This window comes from Labrus bergylta, chromosome 16 (assembly GCF_963930695.1).
Source record: "Labrus bergylta chromosome 16, fLabBer1.1, whole genome shotgun sequence".
NCBI classification, from domain to species: Eukaryota; Metazoa; Chordata; class Actinopteri; order Labriformes; family Labridae; genus Labrus; species Labrus bergylta.
Window position 1 is genome coordinate 9,185,510 of NC_089210.1, and position 21,279 is coordinate 9,206,788.

General features: G+C 39.7%; 1 protein-coding gene across 4 annotated transcripts in view; it reads right to left on the reverse strand.

Moving 5' to 3' along the window:
- The window catches only part of mybpc2a (myosin binding protein Ca), a 31,786-nt gene extending 18,761 nt beyond the window's left edge, over positions 1-13,025 (reverse strand). The window contains exons 1-11 of one of the 4 annotated variants that reach the window (XM_065964795.1): positions 12,992-13,025; positions 9,972-9,989; positions 9,709-9,729; positions 7,707-7,721; positions 6,976-7,059; positions 6,696-6,844; positions 5,635-5,752; positions 5,351-5,399; positions 2,901-2,957; positions 2,630-2,799; positions 2,242-2,374 (exon numbers count right to left, since the gene is read on the reverse strand). In XM_065964795.1, coding sequence (XP_065820867.1) covers positions 2,242-2,374; positions 2,630-2,799; positions 2,901-2,957; positions 5,351-5,399; positions 5,635-5,752; positions 6,696-6,844; positions 6,976-7,059; positions 7,707-7,721; positions 9,709-9,729; positions 9,972-9,989; positions 12,992-13,010 — 833 coding nt within the window. In that variant the 5' untranslated portion in view covers positions 13,011-13,025. The remainder of the gene's footprint in view (positions 1-2,241; positions 2,375-2,629; positions 2,800-2,900; positions 2,958-5,350; positions 5,400-5,634; positions 5,753-6,695; positions 6,845-6,975; positions 7,060-7,706; positions 7,722-9,708; positions 9,730-9,971; positions 9,990-12,991) is intronic. The other 3 variants (XM_065964796.1, XM_065964797.1, XM_020645752.2) reach the window with 3 other exon arrangements.
- Positions 13,026-21,279: the final 8,254 nt, after the last annotated feature.

The window sequence follows — 21,279 nt, forward strand, 5'->3', positions numbered from 1 at the left end:
ATCGCCTGAAAACAACGGAGTGACTCACAGTTACGGATAAAAAACACACATTCTCGTAGAGACCTTCAGACCTGTTCCTGCACAATCACAAGGTTTTGCTCCCACACATAAACATTTCAGTTGTTGTGCAAACGTAATGATAAAAATCAAAGGACTTCGGTGACACATATTTATCACATGCGATAGCAGGAAGGGATGAGAAACTCTCATTTGAATTCTGAAATAAAAATGACCTGCTGCAGCGCTAAGCTACAGGTGAGGCAGATTTGATCATGGGGAGTAAAACATAGAGCCCTATTAAAAGAATCACCAACGTATGATCTGAAGTTCAAGCTGCAAGTGTTAAAAGACTGTCAACTACAATGCGTGCTAGTTGAAAGGTGCAAGGTGCAGCACAATCACAAAAAGGTTGTTTTTCTTCTCTTAGTTGATCAAAGGTTTATTTAGAAGGTAATTAATCCGGTTGCAGCGTCATTTCCCATGTCCTTTAAAGTCCTGGTGCATTGCTGTTTTAATGGCGAAGGCGATCAAATGATTTTGGAGAGAGGCCTTTCTCTCTCACAAAGTTTTAGCAGGATGTGACCAGCCTATGTTGGCTCATCACAATACTGCAACTTAAAAAAGGAAGAAAATACTGCATTACTAATTGTCTTCAGATCAAGATTTTGTTGGTCAATGGCCGAATTACTTTCTGCTGCTACAACACACGATTTCCAACAATTCCCCTGACCACACCTCATATGAAACCAACACACCCAGGTGCACTGACGGGTGCAAAATTTGCTAACTGAACCTTTGTAATGGGTTGTGCCAGTATTATCTTATCTTATGACATTTGGAAATAAAAATAAAAAGTAAGTTAAAGGTAATGCTACCTGTCTTAGTTTTTTTTGTTCTTTGTTTTTTTTAGTAATTGTTTTACTTTTTTTATTTGTAATAAAAAAAATAGATTTAGTTTCTTTACCAATGAGTAGGGCTATTCAATAAAACATTCTTCTTCTGGACAGATATATGCATTTTCATAATTGACTGTAAATACAAAAGCTCAACTTGATACAAAGATACATAAAAAAAAACACAATTCTTGTTATTGTTTTCATATTTCATCATCCTGAATGTAAGAAGTTCCTGTTATGTGGTGTTTTATTTCCTAATCGCCAAACTCGGTACCCTCTTAAACATTTGATTCGTTAGATCTAGCCGGTCGCAGTGCACACTCTGGGTGAACCTCCTGGGAGCTGCTGTTCTGGGCGAATAAATGTCCCCTCTCCATTAGTTACTGTCTAATCAAACAGGAAGAGGACTGCCTTAATCTCAATGAACAGCATGGAGCTACTCAAAATGGCAGATGGTGAAACCATTGAAAAAATACCACTTGCAACAGCTGTAGCCTCTTCAATAAAACACCAAAAGAAGTCTTTGAAGGAGGAGGGAAAAGAGCAAAGAGGAGAGCGACACAGACGCTGAAGAGAGCTCAGCAGGCTGAAAACTCTCTAAATTTAGAGTAAGTCATTTATCCCTCTGGGATAAATAAAGTTTTCTAAGTCTAAGTCTCTAGCTCCTAAACATATTTAATTAACTCCATACTGAATATTTTTCGGCTTATCTCAGTAGGTTTCTAGTCTATTTGCAATGTTAGTTTATTTTAATATGTTCCCTGAAAAGCCACCAACCTCTAGAATCAAGTAGGGCTCAAAGTTACAGTATTTTAGTTAGTCCAACTAATTTCCAAAGCTAGCCAAAACTGAAGCGCAACAGGCTGTAATTAAAGTTTCTTGAGTAGAAATGGCGATTCTAGAGTCTGTTGGGGCCCTAGGCAAAAATTAATTGGGGGCTCCTCCAACCAGCATTTATCGTGTGCTAGGTTCCCGAAAAAAAAATCAGTTTTCAGAGCAAAAATGCAAGCCACACTAAGCAGGGCAATGAGCAGGAATGTTGTCATATGGGGCCACTTTAGGGAGGTTTCCTACTGTCATTGCAAAATTTGTACATTTCTAGCTACTGCTGTGGTTTAAAGTTTGGCATTCCTTGGGCGCCACCCTACTTACCTGGGGCCCAAAGTGGTTGCCTGCCTTGCCTATTGATAAACAGAATATCTGTTAATGGCCACTAGAGGGAATTCAAGAAATGAATGGCATTGAGTTTTAAAAAAGAAATGCCAACCCTCATGTACCCCAATATTAAAATGCAGAGCTGGGCACACTCAAGACACATTCACTTGAATAATTGAAATGTGCTTACTTGGCTGATGGTTTGATCTCCTGTCCATTCTTGAGCCACTTGACAGGAACATCAGGGTCGGCCACCTCCACGGTGAGCTGGATCCTCTTGCCCTTGTCCACTGAGTAGGCTGCATCCAACTTCCTCAGGAAAGCTGTCACAAAAGTATCTGTTAGTATACTTCTGCTTTTACTGCCAAATAATCCACAAGTGCCAACCAGCGGCCATCATATGCTAAAACACATTCCACCTGTTGTCCCTGCAATATAACTCCTCCCCAGAGGCCTTTAAACGCTGCTGGTATTTACAGCCCGTCGCATTACAGAGCTCTGGTTTCCCCGCCTGTAACCTCACTGTGCTAAGTGTGTCCTCTTTTTTTTCCCCTCCTGTCTCTTCCCTCTCTCCTCACCATCACTCTTTTTGGGCTCCACCTTCTTCATCTTCTTCAGCCTCGACAGCATGCCCCTCAGGTCCGTGATTCCGTACTCAAAGGCGATCTTCTCATAGTCACAGGGCTTTGCCGCCTTTAAGATTTCCCAAACATCCACTTCCTCTTTGACTTCCTGATGTTTCTTCTGCCTGAATATGGTCGGGAATTAGATAAAAGCAGAGAGAAAACAGATTTGAGATGTGTTGAAGGTCATTTTGTGTGTCTGTATAGCTGATGAAGATCGTCTTACCTTTTCTTCAGCAGGGCACTGAAGTCTAGATCCCCCGCATCCTCACCTGCATCTCCACTGGAATTAAAAGATTTAGGAAATGATCTTGGTAGGATTATAAACCCATGCTATTTACAACACAAAAGATCATTAGGACATAGAAATTCTAAAATTAATCTCCTTTCTCTCCCATTAACTAACACTATAAATACATAAACATAAACGACAAGACGCAATTATGAATCCAACAAAGGCAACATGAGAAAATCCACCAGCACACAGCAGATCTAATGAACGAGAGCCTGTGATTTAAGCTTACCCTTTTTTCATCCTGTGTTCAGATAGATGCAAAAATAGCATGAGTGAGAACATAGAGCAGAGCGATTGATGAGGGCAAAAAGCTAGCATCATGCCCTAAATACAAGTGACAAACAGAAATAACAGTAGACAAGCAGATGAAAGCAACATACAGGTCAAAAATAAGCAAAAGCAAAAAAAGCATCGAATATTGAAAATATCACAGTAAGTAAAAGTGGCTGAATGCAATCTGATTGAAGGATGGCTAAACTGTCATAAGCATGGAAGCAATGATGATGTCAGTCTGAGATGCACAAAACAGAAGAAAAATTGCGTTGAGAAATGAGCTGTGTTTGGCTACGCAGACCTTCTATTTCCCCTCACACGACAGCTGACTCACATGGTTTCGAGTCATCAGTCACCCTCTTGTGCTCAACAAGGTGACAAGTGCTGTGTGTGGCACACGCCAATAACAGTGCGTGTTGTTCCCCCGCTGTGAGCAGTTTTGTCAGCTCCTTTACAGCGTGGAGCGTTTCTCCGGCGTGGTCGAGGCTCATTGAACCCCTCACAGACCAACGTAAATGCCAATAAAATTCAAAGCAGTTCTGTTTGATCGTACATGTCCTATGGATGAGCAGTTCATGCGAGGATAACACCCATCCATGTTGTCCTTGCCGTCCTGATGGGAGGTATTTCTCCCGGGGTGATAACGCTGTCCTACATGTGATCACTCCATAGGTGGGCTGGAAAATGATGTAACTACATACACCACAGCCATGACAATAGCTAGATCTCAACCAATTTGCACCCTTTTGAGGGATTGTTTAATACTGCATCCGACGTCCAACAAATAAAGGAAGAAAGCAAAGGTGCAGTTTGTGTTGGTTCGTGGGTCACTCATGTATCTTCATATGCTCGCACCATGACGAGCAAAGAAGGAGAGGTAAGGGGCGTATTAAGTTCACCAACACTAACCCGAACCCTAACCCTAGCACAACTTGACAATCATGTCCAACCCTGAAAAATGAATGTTTTAAGTTAAGAGGCCTTTGAATTTTAATGATTTAAAATTTGCGGTGTGTTTTGCATGTGTGTAGCATTGTCATGACAAACACAGAGAGAATCATGTGTGCATCCCGACAATAAAGAAAATGCTGTTCACCATAAAGTGTGGGATTAAAATGCAAGCATGCTGTATGTTTTCCTCAGACTAACTTTCTGTTTCCCTTTGGTGCCTTTTCAGCCGGCCAACAATTCGGCAAATCGACAACATGACGAAAGAAAAACTCGCCTGATAGCCCAGGGCACGTGATGGGGCGCCGTGGCTATTACAGAGTTGAAACACACAATGAAGTCTGGAACTTTAAAATCAAAAAGTCCAGAGGAATAATGAGTGAGTTTGTTGTGCTGCGGCCACAAATGTTAAAAGGAACACACGCGAGTATCCAATTGGATTCTCCACACTTACCTCCTGAATGTGTGACCTCCACATAACTAGGTGTTTGACACACTTATTCATTATCTCTCAAGGAACATATTTCAGTTTTAACCAACTTTTCACGTCTTTATCTCTGCCTCCCCTGTCTCTCCTTCTCTCTCATATCAGCATTCTGCAAATAAGCACCCTGACATCCTGTCTGAACCTCGATGTGATGCTGTCTTTTTGCCAGTTTTGTCTCTCAGTTTAACTTTGAGTTTCTGCTCACGCTCTGATGAAGGAGGGGAATTATATTTTTTTAAGCATAGATTACAAAAATGTGAGTCTCAAGGTGTCGGTGCTACTGATTTCACACACCTGAAATAACAAAGCTACACAGTCACATAGGTACATTTCACACAAGCAGACAGAAATAGACTGTTAGTTGGAAGTAAATCCGTATAAAATAAGAGAGAGATTGACCCTGAGACGGAATGAAAAAACTTAAGATGCTGAACCATGAGGGACTCCAGGTGAAGCAGAGAGCAAGGCATTGAGACGTGACAGAAAGAGAGGAAAATGGCAGACAGACTGACTCGCACAAAGTCGGCTACTGCTGAGGGACAGACAGACACACACGCAGAGACGCTGGTAGAGACTGACAGATACCCAAAGGCAGCAATCTACAGAGGAGCGTTTGTGAGACACTGTGATGGCTGACATGTTGAGTAGACCCCTCGCCGACACTGACACTCACGATCGCTTAAATGCCTCCAAGATGTTGTCCTGCTGCTCCTCTTGTACGGCTGAAACCAGACAGAAGGAGAAAGCCTGGTGAGCGCTCGGCGAGGTTAATTCATTACACAGCAGGCTTGAGCCGCAGAGGAATAATGGAGTGATGACCTCGCTAGGCCGCTAAATGATGGGACCTAATATGTAGCGCACTCGCTGAGTTATTGGCTGACAAAGCCAGTTACACAGTAACTCTGGAGACGCTGAATGGAAGATGACAATAATGAGATTGCGTGTCTCCAGACCTACCCTGCACAGAGACTTCGAATGTGCAGCTGTCGCACTTGTCTTTGGAGGTGACCTCGCAGCGGTAACCACCTGCGTCTCCATCCACTACTTTGATGATGCTCATCTCGTAAGTGTAGATCTGACAGAGAGAAAGGGGGGGTTATGTGCGAGGAACACACGCTAGTAAACGAAACTGAGTACCCACACACATACTCACACACAAACACACACTCTAGGAGTGAATAGAAAGCATAGTTTGACAGATATTGGCTTGCCGATAAAGGAATTGGCGGATAGTGGTTTCATACACATTAGTCTTTTAGCTTCATCACTGCAGTTTCTTGACTCCATATTCAGCATTTTCTGCAGGTTTTCAAACTTCATCAGAGATTTCAATGCAAAAACAAACAAGGGTTGCATTTTTAGCAATTCAAAAACTTTTAAAGTAAAGCTTACAACTTTCACTAAATCCTCCAATCAAGCTTAACCAGGCCTATGTTTTTTGTTTGTTACTTTTTGTCACTGCATACAGGGTTTATATTATACAGAAGAACATACATACATATATTTCCATGCATGTTCATGCCTGCATACTGTATATGAGCATGCATGTTACCCAGTGTACTTTACTACTGGAAATAAAGTTTACTATATATTTGCACTATATATGTACACTAATAAGGCTGATGTAAAATTTGAAATGATTTGTTTATGAGACAACAGTACTGTACTGTACTGTACTGTACTGTACTGTATAATGTCAGGGGATCATTAAAGTGATTGGGAGTTATCATTCTGGGACCTTGATTAAAAAAAATGTCATGGCATCCATGCTTCAATTGTTGTCAACAGTTCACTCTGACACACAAATGTTAACCTCAGGTTAGTAAGTCAAAGAAGGAGTTACTGTAGAGAAAGTCAATAGACATTATTCTTTTGGGACCATGAATTGAAATACATCTAATTATTGTTTGGTACAAATGGTAGCCAAACTGACTAACCAACATCTACTCCTTAGAACCACAGTGTTAGTACGTCTGATCATTCCTGTAGGCTTCATTACACAGTGAGAACATGTGAACCTTGGTGTTTCTGTCATAGGTCTCTTTGAACTGCAGGTGCTTCCCAGCTTTGCTTCCCAGGTCCAGCCACTTCCCTTTCAACCACTTCATGACGGGCTTCCTCAGCAGTTTTGAGGAGTCAACTTTAGCCATAAACGTGACGTCCTTGCCTGACAAAAACAAGAATAGACCACATTTGCTTTTAAATAGATTCATCTTCTGTACCTGAATACATCAGCCACTCCTTTTCATTTGGTTTAAAATTCTGGAGTTTTGTTCCTCTCTCTTATGTTTTACCAACCTTTTGTTGCTGTGACACTCTCTGGCTTCAACACGAATATGCCAGACAGCTCGGACATCTGAGGATCCTCGCCTGGCACATGTTCTGTAATGGGGGTTGAAAAGATGAATCACAGAAAACAAATTAAAGCTGGAAACCGTGGGTCTTGGCAGCACTCAAACAACACACAACAAACTGATTTTGGACGACAACAGGAGACAAGTCGACCAAGCAAACCACCGAATCAGCAATCCTCTTAATTGTGGAGCTTTAAACCTATTGATGATTTGTTGCCTTAAACCATTAAATACCACCCTCTGAGCACAGGGATCTACGGTATTTCTTTTGTGATTTTTAGCACTAAATCTGAGCTGCAGTCTTCCTAATAGGCAAAACCATTCAGTGAGTTTGTGTCATGCCTTTTTCTTTGCTTTTTACTCTTCACTAACCATTTGGGACCATCTGACAGGCGACCAAGGAGCCCCCTAGAACAGACTGGCCCCCAGGGAACAAAAAAAACTCCTCAGATCTCCTCTGAAGGCATCACATTAAGGTTGACTTTCAGCAATCTTCTACCTCCCTGACAGAACATACACTGAAGTTGTATGCTCTTATCTCGGCGATAAAAAACAAGTTTGTTCTTTTATCCGTTCCCTTGTTTCTCTTGCAGGTAAATTGATGTAACCTCTGTAAGGTGTTTGCTTGTCAGATGCTATGCTATACAGAGATGCTAATATATTCATTTGTCTTACCATCAGGAGGCAACTCTTCATCGGAGGGGGAAAGACAGAAAGAGAGAGCGGGGAACAAATCAGTCTGTACAGTATCTTTGCTTCGTGTTATACACACCCGTTAATTGGCCCAATGATAATCTTGACTGCAGATGAGGAACACTCACACATTAAATCACCGTGCTCTCACACTCCAGAAACACTTTTTTTTTTCTATCTCAGACTCAAATAAAATTTCATGTTTTTCCTTGCCAAAAAACACACAACCGTTAATGAGTTATGTCTTCAACAATCAACTTCAAAAATCGCTTTCATTAAGACATTTTGTAAGTGTTACAGGGGAAAAAAAAGGAAGGTTTATAGTCAAGCAGGTAAAGATAGAGGCACATTGGACCACCAATCAAGTAGAGTGAGTAGGCCCCTGGGTGGACATCCATTGGACAAGAGTAGCTGCTGAGAGAATGGATCCAGGGTCACGTGTCAAATAAGGTCATGCACCTCCATAAATTCAGAGAGCTACACCGGCGGCGCCTCTTTCTCCCTCTCTGTTTTTATGGGCTCAGTTAATTTGATCTTTTAATCAAAAGTGCCCCTAAGGACAGATCCAGGTTCAGATGTTCGGCATGATTTAAAGGGTTTCAGTTAAAATGCTAAGTGGGTGAAGCTGATCCCGGGATGGCACCCATGGGACACTTTGAATGTTTACTCTTGTTGTGTTTGGGAAATTAACTCCAGACACTGTCCTTGGCACTGGGATTAGAAGTTTTCAAATGTTGTGCAAGAACCCCGAGGGACTAATTGACTGAAACTCCCCTGAAGACGCTATTCATATTTTGGATAATGAAGACATTTTGCAGCAAGCCATACGTTATTTCAACCCAATACTAATACATATTTTATAGGACCTGTCCTATAAGGCCATTCCTTGGAAAGGCCTTTATAATTTGATTTAAATGTTAGGGAAATAACTGAAATTGATTATTTAGTTTGTTCATCAATTGGCCTTTTGTCTTTTTATTTAAATTAGATTTGTGCTAAATCCCAGGGTTCATTCTAGGAACCTTCCAGGGGAAGCACTGGGAAAGGATTATGAATTAATGAACCTGTATAAAAAGCAGCTATCAAATATTCCATCTCCTTTCCACAACTTTAAAATAGTAACATACATATTTATCCCTTTCCAGAAAATATACTGCTCTATGGAGAATGATGCTTCTGTAATCCCACAGCTTTTATTTATTCAACATATCATTAATTTATCATTAAGGGCAGCAAGAGAAAGAACACACAGCGTCTCCTTCAATCTTGGGACATACAGACAGTGAGAGAAATCAACTGTATTAGGGTGATATTATTCAGCAGTATTATAATGTAGTAATCTTCAACAATCACACTGACAAATGATATATATATGCAGCATAAGAACAGGCAGTATATATCACTGTTTATGAGCAGACGTCATCGGTTCACTTCAGAGTTCACTCTCACTTCTCGGATGCTTTGGTGGAAGCAATCAAAGCGGTATACTTTAACTGACTTTGAAAGTGTGTTTTTATTCATAGACATCTCTTTCGTCTATTTGTATTTTCCTTACTCATTTCATTTTCACCTTGTTTCATCTGACAGTCCATCTGATGAATTATCTGTGACTTGAGTTTCTTTTTAAGTCGTGTCTTTGGATCGTTTTCATCCTTTGCTGTTATGTCCCTTCATTATTCACTGAGATGTTCTTTGTCACTTTTGTCTCTCGTATAAATAAAGTTATTTCACAGTCATATTTCCACACCAATTATCATCTTCAAATGAGCCCATTGGCCGAGTGAAACGTTTGATACTAAGCGTAAATGATGGCCATCACCAGAGCAATCCCAGGCCTCTGGGAGGAACAGTTTCAGTCTGTCACATTCGGTAACAGATCCCCATGTCCACCAACACACAATGTGGTTGTAAAGAGAACAAGCATATAAAAGAAAAAAAAAAACACAAGCAGGCTGGGAAACAGCATGTTGCGACTGTTCCTTACCATCCCTAGGCTCATTGTTCGCTGAGTGAAAGGAAACAGTTGGTACATGGAAATTAGTTGTGTGGACAATGAAGACTTAAATCTGGTTTCCTCGGGCGCACTCAGACTGCAGAAATGTGTGCATGTGTGATTATGAATGAGGAAAAATGTTCATCAATAGCTGCAGACAGGCTGGAACTGACACACACACACACACACACAATTACACATACATACAAAGAAACAAATGAACAATCACTCTAACCGTAAAGCAAAGCGCTTACCTAGTGCAGGCTGGATATCTGTTAATGAAGAATGAGCTCAGGTTAAGCAGATGTTCTGCACCAAATGAGTGGAAGAGCTCACAATGGTATAATGTAATCTAAGCGTTGCAAATGTACGCATTTTGTTCCTAAACACACACAAGTTTGTCAGAATAACGAGCAGATCCTTATATTGTTAAATCAATGTGTTTCATTTAACAGACACATAAAGTCACTACGAGCCTACAAACACACAAGACTGCAGTCTGATAGTTTAGTAGTTGGCCAAGAAAAAGAAAATAAACCTGATATCATAAAGACATATTTTTCATGTGAGCGTGATGAAATGTCTTGACTAGTTTGAACTTTTACAAAATCTAATTTAAAAGAGGCTAGTAAACAAGCAGAGCCTCAACTCTGTCCGATTATGTTGAGTACAAAACCTAAATCATGCTGAGTTTATCTTTTGCCTCTTTTAGTGTCATCATTCGATCTGACTTCCTTCAACTTGACTTGTCTAATCTAACGTCTAGAAACAAGTTTGATGTTTTAACACGATCCGGTTCAAAGTTTTAGTAAAACTTTCTGCAGCTTACTTACATCTGAAAATTCAAAACCCGAATCAGCACAGCAGCTCTTGCTTTGTAGCTCATCGGCACTGATAACACGCTATCATGAACGTTGTCTCACAATGGTTTATATTTAGAAGGCTATCATGGTTGCGTTCATTCTAAATAGTGCTTCAATCTGAAGCACTTTAAAATGTTCCTCACATTCACACATTCACATATTCACACTCGCACACCTAGGGTCGGATCACGTTGGTTATTTTGGCGCGCATTACTTAATCCGCAAATGTCTTTCATCTATGATGTGTTGTCAGTGCTAACTGGCAGCGGGAAATACAGGGGAGAAAACAGGATGAGAAAATGGGGTTCGAAATTAGCAAAGCAGCGAATGTCATTTTTTGGTTGGTGTTCTGATTCAAACAAAGGAACCTGGCAAAAGTTTAGCTGCAGTGTGGTATAACTCCGGCCTGCACTGGTACCTGCAGACAAGCTAACGTTTAGCTTCTTTCAGCAAGGCGAGGACACTTAACGCAATAATTCAGCTGGAGTGATAGCAAATGCACATTCCCGCTGAAGTATTCACACACACACACACACACACACACACACACACACACACACACACACACACACACACACACAGAGAAACACAAGTAGGCCTACTTGCTTATGCACTCCTGAACAGTTGCTGCATAATGTGGGTTGTCATTTAAACCCTAAAGGTGAACTGAATATGTACACACACTCACATACAGACTCCATACATAAATGTACAACAACATGCTTTTTTTTTTACTCTTAGGGGACTCTTTACATATTACATATGCATGCTAGTGGCATAGAGGAAATCATCATCATCATACATATGCATCACTTTCGTCTGTTTGACTAATAAAACTGTGCAATGTTGCAGCGCAGAACACAATTCCACCTGATCTGTACATACATGGAGCACGTAAACCTCACATATCATGTAACCATTCAGCTGTAGGCAACTACACCCACACACAATTATTCCACACATTTAGATGAATTCATTACCCTCAGCTATAGATTTGTCTTGAAAGGTCAGGTTTTGAGGCACACGTAGAGCTGAGATGAGAGGCACAAACAGCCATTCTGCATCTATCTCAGGCTTCTTTCTCACACATAGAAAACACTATCATATTGTTACATGTAGGAGGTTGGAAGCACATTGACACTTGTTGAGTAGCGAATGAAGTGGCAAAGGAACCCAGAGTACAGCGAACGACGGCTAACTATCCAGTACATCTCCTTGTCAGTTCTGTTTGTGTCAGATCTGACTGCAGACTGCTGATTGTTGGGTAATTGGAGCTGCTATATTCTTTCACTTTTCACTGTGTATGAAAGCTTAAAATATTAGCCTATATTAAATTAATTGTTACACACTATGTGTCTCCAATTTAATCTGACACTTTAATGTTCCAGATAGTTTCCTAGACACAATATTTGGGAACTAATGGAAGGGAAAAGATGAAGGGAAATACCTTTTCATTTAAAGTTTTAGTTGTATTTGTTATTTTTTTTTAGAAAAATTACATCTAACATGATTCTTTTGGGGGCATTAGGTGAGAGCAGAAACAAGGCTTATACAGATTTTACACATCATGTCACTTTTTAAGTTGATCCGGCATTTTAACCATATGGTTGTAAATTGAAGCAGTTTAAGTTTCTATAACTGTAAGCTATGATACGTGTGTGTGTATATAATGCTGTTTTGCATTCCTTTTTTAAAGTTAAATTATGGCTTGATACCCCAGATGGTCTTTATTGCTTTGATACTAAGTCACTTCACCAATTTGTTTTAAAAATGCTTTTATTTATTAACTTGAACGGTTCAATCGTTCATTAATCATCAAAACCTTAGAATAAAGCTTCAAACAGCCTAAAAAAGACGGGTTACAAAATACACCATAATTAAATTTAATAGCCCCCCCCTCTAAATTGCATCCCATATTTTGTCAATCTGATGAGTAACTTTTTATATCATACTTTAATGTATTCCATCCGCCAAAGCTGTTAGCTATTAGCTCCTTATAAGGTTTAAAACAGGGATGCTAACCCTGCTAAGGTACATTTACAGTGTTTGCCAAAGGACAAATGTGAAAGTTAATTTGCATGTAGTGTTCATGTGGAGAAAGTTCACCCAAGCTAAAATAGAAGAGTCACAAACACAGATACACACCCTCATAGCATGTGATCCTTACCCATAAATTAAACACCTTCTATTTTGCTCCCGACACCTAATTTAATTAGCATCTCTGGCGCTTAAAAATAAACTTATAACGTGCCCTCAGTGCTATTAAAAGGATATTATGTATGTATCCTGTGTGTGCGTGTGTGTGTGCGTGCGTGTGTGTGTGTGTGTGTGGTTGTATCATGCATCTCCACTCTCAGTCCCATTACCACAGAAGATCACTGCTTCTGTGTTTGTTTCTTTGCAAGTCTTACCCTCCTCCTCTGTCTGCATCTCTGAACGAGTGGAAAGACACACATATTATGTTGAGGATGAGGATGATGAGGATAACATTATAAAGATGAGGAGGAGGATGATGAAGATGATGATGATGATAAATGGAAAGTTACATTTATGAAACACAAAGTGAATATAGTGTGTTTTTCTTACCCTTCTGGTCTGAAAAAGAGAGAAAGAACAAGCAATGATTGACAAATAAAAAAAAAAAACATTATGGGAAACTTTTATTAACATATTTTCTTTTCAGTTGTTATAATTTTTTAATTGTATGGAAAGCTGATCACTGAATCTGTATCTTATAAATAGATTGAATTTGTGGAGCACATAGTGTGGGGTTCACATACTGTAAGATGTCATGACGGCACTTACCAGCAGGAGGTGCTGCGGTCCCATCGCCCTCGGCTTCTGCAATTAATAACAATTATGTAAATTAATTTGTACATCCTCATTATTTCATATCACACAACACCAACAGAAGCAGCAGTTTGGATAGTCACGGCTTTCAGAGGTGAGGCACAGTAAACTGTTTGAAGAGCTGCATCTTTTGATCTCAATCCTCCGGAGACCAGAACTAATAATACTTTTTTTTTTCTATCACAGGGGGCACTTGTTCACTGCTTGTTTTATCTGAGACACAATGCATTGTGTATATAAAAAGGAAGGTATTCTTTTGGTTTCACAACGAGCACAAATGCTTTTAGTTATTTCTGACGGGGCATCCACACGATACACAGATAGGGACTCTACAAATAGCAAGGAGACACCTTCATGAATTCACAAAACTGCACAGAATATACACTTTTAAATAAACACTTTCCTTTTAATAACATAAACACCGATTCTCAAGCATCGGCAAAGGGAAACTACATGCGGGCAACCTCGCTTTATGCACCTCTTCAAGATTTCTGCAGGGTTTGCTCCTGGCGAGAGAGAGAGAGAGACTACTGGATTCCACCAGGGGAATAGTGTACGATTCAAATGAGGCATAGTTTACAGAAACAGTGCAGCTGAGATAAATATAAGTGCATTTTTCAGAGATCATGAAGAATAATTGGGCTTAAAAAAAATTCTGAGAGGGGCAGCCTCAAGACAAAAATGCTTTTGATAGGATAAGTACATCAAAGTTCCAGGATCCCAGATCTAGGTTACTGCAGAAGCTCAAGGGTGTCTAATGAGATGGCAGATTAGGCGTGAGGTTCTGTCTGCCAGACAAACTAAAGCACACAGCTGCACAGTAATAATTCAACTTTGGCAGCATTCACTTTTAACCACATGTAGTCAATAATTTCGCGAGTCTATGCCCTCATTATAGGCATACTGTTTAAATGTTAAAATAAGGTTTCTGTCAATGCAGCAAGGCGTATTAAAGGGGTGAGTCGAGGATGCGAATGAGGATATCGTCTTGACAGCTATCGTCTCTCGCAGACCTCCAACAACAAGCCACAACTGACTGAGGAGCTAAGTGTCCCATGAGTCTACTTAACAGTGGGTCTAAGATATCAAGGCCCGGCCTTGGCACTCTCGGCTGGCACACCATGTCTGGCATACTGGTGGGTGGAGGGGTTGGGGGAGGCAACACTTCTATTTTGGATATGGTTTGTTTTTCAGGCAGCGATCTGTAAATGCTTATCTCAGCACTTCAATCCGTGTGGGGATCCTCCATGAAGCAGACAGTAAAAACTTTATTCGGGTTTCATGCTGAAGCATCTTTCCTTGCCCCTCGTTTGTGAAATAGAGAGCAATCAGTTGTTACATTTCAGATTACAAAGATGTTCTTTCTGTTTTTATTGGCTTATTCAATTTTATGTCAAGTTTTCTTTCAGCAGGATTGATATCTGCAAAGATTTAGTTTAGAGAGACAACTGGGGGGGGGGGGTTACATCAATCAACTGATTTTATAATGCTATTTAGATGTTAAAGTCCCAATCATCACTGCATTAATCCCCAGTGAAAGCTTCATGTATTGTCAGTGGAGAGGCTGCACGTCAATATAAGATCATTTTGATTAACTGCATCGAGATTTTACACAAAGTTAAGGGCGTTGAGACGCTCTTGAGTCTTCAACGTTAAATGCAGAGAACCGTTTTAATCAATCTTTCACAGTGCTGATTGAAGCTTCATCTGTGGCTGATGCAAAATCCTGTAAAAAAAATCAGACTAAGTTCTTCTAAACAATGCATTCATTAGACAAATATTTCAGTCACAAGAACTGGAAAAGCACCTTGAGTAGCTGGGGGGGGATTAGACTTGCTAATTTCTCAGAGGCAGTAAAAAATAGCCTAATTCAAATTCAGACTGACAACCTTTGTCTTTACACCATAACTTAAAAAAATATGCAGACAAAACATCACAAGCTGGCTCTAACAAACATTAGATGTACTGTAAGATGTTTGTACCCTGCAGCAGGCTGCTGTCTCACTGCAAAGAGGAAAGATGTGAGATTCTCAGCAATCACTGTGGATTTTCTTCTTTTACTTCCAGCAATGTGAGTGCAAGAAATTCCGTTTCCACAAAAGAGTTTTTGATTACAAAGACTTTTTATTCATTATCGGGATTCTTCTTTCATATTAAATCAACTTTCCAGTGCTCGACATTGCATGTTTTTTTTTTTGTTTTTTTTTTACATGCAAACAATGTAAACAATGTGAGTTACTGAATCTGGTTAACATATTCATGCAGATGATCAGAGTGAAAAAAATGCTAATTTCCCCACAAGATCTAAAAACACCACACGTACATACGCGTTTATATATTCCTTTTTAAAGCTCCAGAAGTTTTCTTCACTGTTTATGAAAATTAGGAAATTGATACTGATGTTACTCAATGACCTACAAAAGCAAACAGACTATGATGGAAAAGAGTGACTTTTTCTATTTGGGTATTATTAATGCCTTAATGTTATGGGGTAGGTGCAATGATTTTTTTTACATGATACTTTTTACTGTTGAAAAAGGGCATGGTGATATTTTTTTGTTTAAAAACATTACTTATACATACTGTATTCAGGATAAGTTTGGCAAAAAGATAACAGTTCCCCCCCATACCACAGGGGGGGCGCCAAAAACAACACAGACTGAACATCCCTCACATGATCTTAATAGCTGTTAAGGGAAAATGTGATGTTGGCAGTTTCAAGTGGCAACAAAGCATTTTACAAAAACGAATTTGAATACCTAAAAAATAAAAAGAATGTGATTTGTTGTAACATACAAACAATGGTGACTCTGTCTTTCTTGATTGAAACAAAATGGGAATCTTAGATTTGTGACTTGTGTGTATGTTCTCTACTGTGAGAGTTCATGGTTATTATATATCATAGAGTCAAAAGTGAACGAGTTACATGTGAAACAAAGTTTCTGTCTTATTAATTTCGTTCAAACCATGATCTTTTCTTAACATTTACAATGATTCTCTTCTTTAAACCGAACCAAACTGCATAATGTAGTTAAATATTTGTTTATAAGTTTAAAGCAATTATACTTACCTAAAATTAAATAGCTCCACTTTGTGATTAGGGTGTTAAGTGTTCAATAAATATTTCTTAGTGCTGCTTTAAACAATATATTCTTTCATTTTAATTATCCATAGGTTATTATCTTTCCTTCAGAACACCGCAGGAGGTACTTTTTACAGCTCTTCTTCCCCCACTTGCTTGACTGTCTCGTTGTGTGGGAAAAGCTGTGAGAAACCCACAAAGTCCCAACCAGTACAACTGTGACGGTTGAACCTTCAGCTCTTTTACTGAAGGTAATGCACGGCTGATGAACACTCTGTCCGTGTGGATCCATCTCCGCTCTCATTACCGTCCACGCTTCATCGACGCTCCTCTCTCTGTCCTAGATAATTTCACTCTAAAGCCGTCTGCTTCTCTGTCTTCCAGGTATCTCTTAAATGGATAATGTCTCTGGCGGTCTCCATTCCTTCTTCCTTTTCACTTAATGCAAATCCCTTCTCTCAGCACTTTTTTGTCCCACCGTTTCTTTGTCCTACTTTAATCTAATTCCACTTTCTTCTGAAGGATAAAAAAAAAAAAAAGAGTTAAGCAAGATGGAGAGCCATGAGGTGGAAACTAAAAACGGGAAAGAGAGAAGAAGAATGATACAGGCCAGCAGGGGTCAAGGATGGCGTGAAGCTTTGCTTTAAGAGCCTGAGGATTGGGTTCTTCTGAGGTCGAGATGAGATATACACCGTTTATATTTAACAAATATCATTTGAGAAGCTTGTTGAAAGAATATTTTATTTACTCAGTTTTCGCTGACCTCGTCACTGTCAATACCGCCTTTAAATACACACATTACAAGATGCTCTGGGCCTCATAATTATAGACCGATTTTACTTCCAAAAGCTTATCACCGATATCATTTCAAACTTGAGAGCTTTAGTGCCTTACTATATGACTCGGGCTATAAACTGATTAAGAGTAAGCCATAATATGGAAGCTGGGACATGCATGGTTTTTGTGTGTGAAATAAGTACTTGTTGGTTTTTAAAAGCTCACTTGGTAGTGCAGAGCGCTTCCACTGTCTGGGTTGGGGATTTGTTGCTAACAGAGGATACTAAAAGATGTATGCATTCTTCAATCTTCAAGGTGCTTAGGATATAAGTATCCACTAAATGGCGTGGATGGCTCTATTTTTATTGCAATGGATTACAGGGTTATACATATTTTATGCACTGTTTTTATGCTTTGAAATGGGATGTTGCAGTTCAATTGATTTTGAACATGAGGAAACTTTTTTTTTAATCATAAAATAACAGCTTTAAAATAATTGTGATGGTACACTGACTTGTAATAGGGAGAACGGTGCCTCTTTTCTTTCACTCCCTGTGCACTGAATTCCCTGACAGAATGGGTTTGCGCTCCTGAGACGTATAGAAGAAGTACAGCACTACGTATTAGGAGAGCGGTCTGGCCATTCATTTTCTTCATTTGGTATTCTCAGAAAGGAAAACATGGCAAATAGACAAAGAGCCCTCAGAGGACATTGATGGAGAAGATTAAAGAAAGATTGACCAAGCAAGAGACCAGATAAGAATAAATCACAAATTGGCTTTTACTTGTACGCGAGAAAATGAATTGCACTCCCAAACTGGAAACTGAATTAAAAAAACTTGCTTTATATTGGCTGGAATTTCTAAAACATGTCGTCTGTAATCAATACGGCCTTATAGGGACAGCTTGAAACTGAAGTATGAACAATTCTCAAGGATAGCATGACCATAATTTCAAACCTTCAAATCGGGACATCATTTTACCACAAACCCAAATGCATCGTTCCACAGATCGGTGACCCGCACTGATCCTACAAGATGGTAGGTAAAGTTTCCCTCCTTAGCTGCTTGTTTAAGTTTGATGTCACTGTTGTATGCCTCACTCAAGTAAGTCGTAACGGTGCTCATTTCAGCCTGTGCCCACTGTTTGTGTTTGCTTGTTTTGAATGTGGCTTTGTATGTCTGTATTTCCACTGTGGGCGACTGGAAATGGACTCCTGCAGTGTGTGCAAAATGCAGCATATTCATTGCCTGGTACTTTTTGAAAGAAGCTGTAACTCTCCATGAGCTTTCTGGAAAACGTTGACTTTCTTTTCAGTCTGACAGCTAGCCTACCTGTTGTTACGCAGCAGGTCCCGGTAAAATGAGTAGCTGGGTTAGCTAAGCAACAGCCCATAACCCTGACATCGACTGATTCATGTACAGACAAATAAGTATTGAACTTTCACTCGTGAGATATTAGTGTTGTTTTCCTATTATTTAACATTGATTGACATATATACAGACAAGTGTTGCAAGCATGGTGTCTTGTTTTGGTCGGTTAAAACTGGGACAGGAACTGTTCAAAAGCGGGAAATGTTAGTAATGTACAGATATTTGTTGGGACTCTGGACAAAGAGCTTGAAAACAGAACAGTCCAGGTCAAATCGGGATGTATGGTCACCCTATCCAAGAAATGTTGGAGCATCAAAACTCTGATATTTTGACACCTTCTAAAGGTGAGGTGTGAAGGTGATCGCTAACATCACAACAACAGCATATTGTAAACTAGAAAGTAAGCAGAATATCCATGGCCAAGTGTTGCTAGCTCCAGGTTTCTTTTCTTTTCCCTGTTTTAGGGTGGGATTTGGAGGTCACGTTCATATTTACTATTTTGTAGCTTGGTTTTTGTCTCTTCTGACTACTAATGGAATTATCTAGCTCTGTAGCTGCTGAATGCTGCACATGTCTAACAGCTAGCTGCAAACTGTGTCTGCTGTTAAGTACTGGGCAGCTAACATATGGGCTTTTAAATGTTTTCCCTTCAAACAGCTCCCTGCTGCAGCTCAGAATACTGTAAATAAAACAAGAAGAGTGAACCAAAGCAATAAAGATCAGGGTGGGGAAACCAGGACAAAGAGCTGAAAGAACTTACAAAGTTTGTAAGGCTTTACAGGAACTGCAGATTTCATTTTATTTTTTTTGTGCTGTGGCAGTTGATTATTTGAGATTATTTATACATGCCAAAGATTATTACAATGCCAATCAAACACTTTCTTATACTGACAAACAATACAAATTTACATTTCTGTGATCATCCTCTGCACAATCCCCCGCCCTCCCTCTTTCTCTCTTTCGCTCTCTCTTCCCGTGTTGCTTTGAAGGCTAACCTCTGTGGAATGTGCTTCGTTAATCTCTCTTGACATTTCCCTGTCTTCCTTTGCTGCGTTCGTCTCCTGCTTTTTTAAAGTCGGTTAAGCCAAAGGAGTCCGGCCAAGCCAAATATTTGAATCTCAAAATCTATCTCTCTCTACGCTGAATGAAGCCAAAGAAGGCACAGACATTTCTCATATGCATTTCTTTGAGTGTTTTGATGGTAGATTCTGAGCAGCTGTCTCTTTGCAAGATGTCTAATGCTGCTGCCGAGAATCGCACCACTTAAGTGGTTTTGTTTCTGCCTGATCTTGATGTTGGAGGACTGCTGAATACATTAAGTCACTTAGGCACGTCTACAACCGTAAGCTATGGCAACAGCAGACGTGTTAACTAGAGACTGAGGCCCACGCAGTCTCCTCTCAGGCTGTGCACAACGCCAATTGGTGGTAACATATTTCCCTTGCTCATACTTTGTCACTGCATCTTGGTGCCCTTCACGCCCCCTACACTGGACGAGTGTGTTAGTCACAGGTGACACTATGAGCTCATGTTACTGTGTGTTTGCAAGAGAGTCGCTGAAGACAGCTACTGCAAGTAACTTCAAAAAGTCATACCAACTGGTAACATTTTTGAGTTAACCTCAAAGTCCACAAACCAGAACTACACGATATATTCTTTTAATACCTCAATGGATATTTCCCATTTGGCACGCTAACTTCAGACGTAATCGTTTATTTCTTGGCAGATGGTGACTGAGAAAATGCGAAGACAGAACAGCCCAGAGGTATATCTCTTAGATTTCAACGATCTGTTTCAAACACACTCGGAGAAACATCCCTGCCTTTTTTTTTCAAACAACATCGAGCAAAAGATTTCTCAAGTGCCCGTAACGGTCTGTGCTTAGAGTCTATAAGAGTCTTGTTTTGTCCAAGACAATTTGTTTTTCACAAAGACCAAGAAGCAACCTGGGAATCTTGGTATTGATATACAGTTTAGCTTTTTCTTTTTCAAATTTGAGTAAACTGAAGACAAACAACACATAAAAGAAAAGCAACTTTTTCAAAGGGTCCACCAATTATATACCTATATAGAAAAAAGCAGGAGGATGCAAGTTCACCCAGTAAAAAATGATGAGAAAATAAACGTAATTCCCCTATAGGCTTTTTGAACATTATGAAGAAAAAAAAACCTAGTGTCTCTGAGTTTGTTCTAAAAACAGAATATTTTACAGAATACCTGCATTACAATCTGGGGAGTTAGACATGGTTTCCTGAGGGTGTAATCAAAGAGGCCATGATGTTGCATTATGGGAAGTGTACCTTCCAGAATTTTTTGAGCTTAACCTTACACCAAAGACCCTGTAATCTTTTGAGAAAAGACCCTACTAAGCACTAGTTTTTTTTTTTAGTCTAAAGAGCAGCTTTGCTTCAGAGTGATGCTTTTAATAATTTGAACTCCAATCCCCTTCCATTTACACACATATTTGCCAGCATTATTCAACAAGGAATCTCTAAATGTTTTAAAAGCACCTTAATCCTTCTTTAAAAGCCACTCTTTTCCTTTATAGTGATCACACGTGACCAAGCTGCTGCTTCTGCTGCTATACTTAAACCACATGATGGTGTGTCTAAGATCT